Here is a 5,554-nt window from a genome sequence, read left to right as displayed (position 1 = left end):
TTTTTTGGCGATAATGCCAAATTCGACCAAAATAAAAAAAAAACTAATTTATTATTATATTTAAAAAAAATAATAATACATTTTATTTTAATTTAATAATTTAATATAATATAAAATAATTATAAAAAATAATTACAACTTTTTAAAATTTGCGTTATTTTATTTAATTAAATATACAAATATTTTATTTTTTCCAATAATTTTTTCGTAAATTTTAAGTTTGTACAAAATCCGCGGGTTACCTAATTCGGGCCAAGCCCGCGAGCCCGCGGGCCCCCATTAACCCGCCAAGAAAACCCATGGGCCTTTACGGGCCCCCATCTTAGTTCCATGGGTTAATGGGCCGGGCCGGGCCCCCAAGCTTTTCGGGCTTTGGCAGGCCTTAGTTATAGGATAATGTCCCCGGTCAGTATTTCCAAATCCTTGTGTTTTACGCCGCGAGTACTAAGATAGAAGCTTTTGGTAAATAGCGAGGGTAAAGCAATACAAAAGACAGGAAAGTTTTCCAGACCACCCTTTTTCGACAGCCATGGGAATTTCCAACTTGGAAAAGGTTTATACATGAGCCCCGGTTTCTTCAGTGCTTCCTCGTCGCCATATCTCTCAAAGCCAAGAGCCAGGAGGGCAAACTTTACAAGAAGTCTAGGTATTTTTGAACCAGTTGTTATCCTTTATTATCAATAGACTACAATTTAGAGCGTTCCTTAATCCTTTGCGAAAATGTCAATCTTCCTACTTACTTTAACGCCTACTCTACAAAAGCCAAAACATGTGAGGAACGAAAACCCAAACCATGACCTCTTGTCCATTCTGACCCTTCTTGGAGGAAATTGTCTTCATCCATTGCAGGAAGTGCATCTTCTCTCGCTTGATACTCAATAGTCTCCAGGTCTTCGCGATGAAAATATTGCCATTCTGGAACACGAATCCTCTGGACAACCTCCTTCAAATATTCTGTCCAGTGTTCCAGAGGTGGGTACGGCGAAGGATTCAAAGCCAGACGGTACTTTCGTATCAGATCGCAACCGAGTTCGCCCGATCGTACTCTGTAACGCCCCTCTGTCAACGTCAATGTGTGTTGTCTGGGCCGGTAGGCGGATTCCAAAAGGTTGTCCTTGTTGCAATCGTCCGGGGCGCGATCGCTCGGGGTAAACTCTACGAGCAGCGTGGCGAGTACAGTGGGCGCATCTTCCTCGCGGTTGTGGCCGTTTACGTAGGACTCGTCCAGTAGCTTCCAGTCGATATGGAGGTCTAGAATCCTTCTTGGCCACAGGCCGAGGTATACCTAACATGTAGAGAATAAGAAATGAGCCGTGGGTTCCTGTAGATATCCGCTCAAAGGTGAATCAAGTTAATGCTTACTACTCCGGTTCCTTCTGCGCGGAATAAGAGTCTTCCCCAAGGATCTCCTCCCCATTCTCATCCATCTTTGTGCCAAAGCAGATCCAGAACTTCGGGATTCATAAATAATTCTTGAGCTTGGAGGTTTAGTGGTTCCCTAGAAATGGAGTAGACATGACGACTACATGGGCAGAATCACGGGAGCGAGGACTCTTTTGAAGAAGACGCCAAGAGGTGGGGAGGAACCAGGTCAGCCTGTAAGGACATGGGCTGGGGTAACCCCACTGTGTTGGTTGTCTTTTCCCCGGGAATTGATCGTTTTGAGGAATTCTTGATATGTTGGGTGTGGCACCAGGTGATTCCCTTATCGACGACAGGCCACAAAATGGACTTGGCGACAGCGCCACAGAAACAGGTAGCGCCCTCCCTTCAGCTTTGGGAACGTCGGCTTGGGAGAGTGTCCACCAGTTACTCAATCTTGGCAACAGTATTTCAGTATTTGTGCCAGTGGTCTCAATACCAGCTTCAAGCCTGGATTCCCGATGTCAAGGGCAAGGAATACTAAGTTGGGGAAAGTTGTGGCAAGGTAATAGTTTACGCTATCAGCCATTCAGTCTTATTTTATATCTTAGTGAGCTTTGCTAACCGACAAGTTCCATTGTAGATGATCCACAAACCTACTTTGGCGAGATAAATGTTTAAAAGCGATCTGATGCCAATAAATGCGACCCAAGTCTGAACAGTCTATGGATGGGAATTAACGTGAAAAAGTTAGAATTATAGCTGCCAAATGGTGGGTCAAACGGAAGAATGACAATGGCCGGACGCTAAAGTCCCGTGAATCACGGAAAAAAACAGGTCCAACATTGTGATTGAATGTTCCTAATCAGTCAGATACCTTGAGAATTGAAACGTTTTTCGGTTTTCTTTTTTGCCATAAAATTGTAATATGTAACATTGTCAAAATTGGGTTATATTAATACCTTTACTCGACATACGAATTTAGTTGTGTTCTCCATTAATCATTATACACTATTTAGTTAGACAATATTCAAGTAAAGTATAGAACATTTCATGAAAAGCTTTGTTTATAAAAGAAAATTATAAAAAGAGCGTTTTATATAATGATAGTGTATATTTAGAAAAAGCAATGTTTGCGTTATTTAGGTAGTTTGTTTTACTTTTCTGAACAAAAAGCTGACAAAAAAGTGGCAGGTTTAGGTATTTTTCAACCAGTCAGTCAAGTCAAGTCACGATTTTGGTGACCAGGACCAGGTTAGTCGTAGCCACGGCACTCAGTTGATTAAGTTAGTCATCTACCAACCCTGGCCGAAGGAGAGGTGACATCGGCCGGTTGTGGCTGTTGGCTTCACCCTGAATGACACCGGCATTTTGCGGAGCCACGTTTGGCGTCTACGTCTGAACCGCATGTGCAGGTCTGCAGCTTTGCTACCAACGGGACCGGCGTCGAATATCGGGCTGAGAGGGTCGCGAGTTTGAAAGATGATAGCTTGATTTGAATCTGGACAGTGGAGTGTCCTGCGGCCTGTGGAGCGTGAGATCGACCGGGGCCAGCTGGAATAACCAAATCCAGTATCAGGCAAGACACAATGCTAAGCTATGCTTATCAAGCATATCACAGTACTTGAAGATGGCTTTCCACTACGCTAAATGGCCAACTGTATCCAGTTCAAGGTTCACGGTTTGTCTCGTTCTTTGCCAGCGGCTCCTATACTTTCGGCGTACGAGGGGATTCACATTGAATGGATTTCCGGATTCGGTAGGTTGGATGCTACCAAAATAAAATGGGTCTCTTATCAATGCGGAGACGCCTCGGCTGCGGACTGTTCAGTGAACAACTTCTGACACATGATATCAACTGGAACCCCCTGAAAGACCCTGGAACTGCCAAGAAGGACGACAGCTGCGGGCCCAAAAGTCAAAACCAATCTCCGGAGCCCATCGGGATCAACAAAACCCCGACCCACTGTCGAGTGATTTCATTGATTGCGTAGATTTGTCCACATTCAAATCCCCTGGCTGCGTCACATTTTTCATATTGACTACAGTACAAACTGCATCATATTAGGGTTTCCCATCGTATATCCCGTCAGATGCCAACCAAAATGGGTATCAACAGCTACACATCACCGGAAACCTTCCGAGAAATACACCAGACTCTGAACGCTACTTTTGCGACAGGAAAGACAAAGTCGATAGAATGGCGCAAGTGGCAACTCAAACAACTCTGGTGGCTCGTTCACGATAATGAGCAACTCATCCTGGAAGCCCTGGCCAAGGATTTGGGCCGGCACGAGCTCGAGACCCGCACGGCAGATTTTGCGGGCCTTCAAGGCGACATTCTCGAGCATATTAAGCACGTCGAGGAGTGGGCGGCCGCCGAGCCGATCAAGGGAGCCGGCCTACTCTTTGGTAGCTTGGGTGGTGCACATATCCGAAAGGAGCCTCTCGGGGTTGCATTCGTCATCGGCGCCTGGAACTTCCCAGTCCTTTTGACACTGCAGCCCGTCATCGCCGCGGTTGGTGCAGGGTGCTGCGTGATAATCAAGCCGTCTGAGCTGGCCAGCGCGTCTGAAAAGGTTATAGTCGAATTGGTGAATCGTTACCTCGACAGTTCGGCCATCAGGGTCGTGACGGGCGGGCCCATGGAAACGGCAGAGTTTCTGAAATACCGGTTCGACCACATCTTCTTCACCGGCTCGACCAAGGTTGCAAAGTTCGTCTCGGCCGCCGCAGCAAAGCACCTAACCCCAATTGTTTTGGAACTTGGTGGGCAGTGTCCCGCGGTCATTACCAAAACGGCAGACGTCGACCTGGCGGCCAAGAGGGTGGCGTATGCCAAGTTCCTCAACGCTGGGCAGATCTGCCTGTCTGTGAATCACGTATTTGTCGACCCGGCTATCCACGATCAGTTTGTCGACAGCTTGAAGCGATGGACGGTTGAGTTTGGATCATCTGGTCAAATGTGCAACATCATCAATGAGAGAAACTACGATCGATTGAATGAAATGCTTGAGAAGACGCAGGGAAAAGTTCTGTGTGGAGGAGAAGGGTCTAGAGAGACCAAGATGTTGCCTGGCACCGTGGTTGACCAGGTTACTTTGGCAGGTATGTATTTTCATGGCTTCTTTTTCCGCCTTGATATCTTTCCCCAGGTTGAATTCACACAGCTAACGTGTCCCCTGCCAGACTCCTTGATGAGTGAGGAGCTTTTCGGGCCCATCTGTCCGGTCATCACAGCCACTCCAAGCGAAGCAATTAATGCCATTAACTCGTAGGTACCCATCTCGTTCAGACATGATGCATTACTGACATTGAACTTTCCCTAGCCTCCCACGTCCTCTGGCCTTGTACGTATTTAGCAAGGAGCAAAAGGAAATAGATAACAGTAAGTCAATCATAAAAGGCAGCCAAAGAAACACAAACACCACCCCAAGCGCTGACACATTCAACTCAGTCCTCAACGAAACCATATCCGGTGGCGTGTCTGTCAACGACCCTCTCATGCACGTCGCCGTACCCAACGCACCCTTTGGCGGCGTGGGTGACTCGGGAATGGGCGCATACCACGGCAAGTATGGCTTCGACGTCTTTACGCACAAGCGGACCGTGCTGGCCCTTCCGCAATGGCTCGACGCCGTCATATCGTTCCGGTACCCTCCATACGACGTCAAGCACGCCAGCAAGCTTGCCGTCAAGAACAGGCTTGGTTTCCGAAGGGGAGAGACCATGGCGGATCAGAGGGTTGGTGGGTTCAAGGGAGGTCCTGGTCTGCTCAAGGCGTCTTTATGGGCTGCTGTGATTTTTGCTGGTCTCTACTGGATCGATGATATTCGTTCTGCCAAGTTGGCGGTGCTGGGTTGGGTGAGGCATCTTGCGGGTGGGCAGCAGTAGACGGTTTTCTTTTGTGGTTGTTGCGGGATAACTGTATTATTGTATATCATTACAACCTTGTTAGAAGCTCTGGCATTTCAATATAGACTTTTTCGTGTCATTTCCAGTACCTGCTGCTAAAATATCTTATTTTTCATATTGAGATGGAAGCCACGATGAGGTTTCAATCCGAACCGTGGTGCATCTGGGCTCTCCATTACCTGGTCTTTTATCAGCCCTTACCTTTGTATCTACTATTCTACCAACTACTGCCGCATATAGCCTTACTATACCTCTCCCGGATCCTAAAATGACAGGC

General features: G+C 46.9%; 2 protein-coding genes across 2 annotated transcripts; one reads left to right on the top strand and one right to left on the bottom strand.

The window, feature by feature from the left end:
* Positions 1–748: 748 nt before the first annotated feature.
* On the bottom strand, positions 749–1,427 carry PgNI_09207 (uncharacterized protein; the record flags this gene model as incomplete). The annotated part of the gene is made up of 2 exons (XM_031129194.1): positions 749–1,259; positions 1,366–1,427. 2 exons carry the CDS (start codon positions 1,425–1,427, stop codon positions 749–751), a joined length of 573 nt encoding a protein of 190 aa, XP_030977667.1.
* Positions 1,428–3,467: 2,040 nt separating this feature from the next.
* PgNI_09206 (uncharacterized protein) lies at positions 3,468–5,344 on the top strand (the record flags this gene model as incomplete). Its single annotated transcript, XM_031129193.1, has 4 exons — positions 3,468–4,470; positions 4,552–4,636; positions 4,692–4,750; positions 4,820–5,344. The coding sequence occupies 4 exons, from the start codon at positions 3,468–3,470 to the stop codon at positions 5,254–5,256; spliced, it is 1,584 nt and encodes a 527-aa protein (XP_030977666.1). The 3' UTR covers positions 5,257–5,344.
* Between the last annotated feature and the right edge of the window lie 210 nt (positions 5,345–5,554).

Source organism: Pyricularia grisea (assembly GCF_004355905.1).
Source record: "Pyricularia grisea strain NI907 chromosome Unknown Pyricularia_grisea_NI907_Scaffold_7, whole genome shotgun sequence".
Lineage (NCBI taxonomy): Eukaryota > Fungi > Ascomycota > Sordariomycetes > Magnaporthales > Pyriculariaceae > Pyricularia > Pyricularia grisea.
The sequence above is the reverse complement of the archived record's forward strand: the minus strand, read 5'-3'. Positions and strand labels throughout refer to the sequence as shown.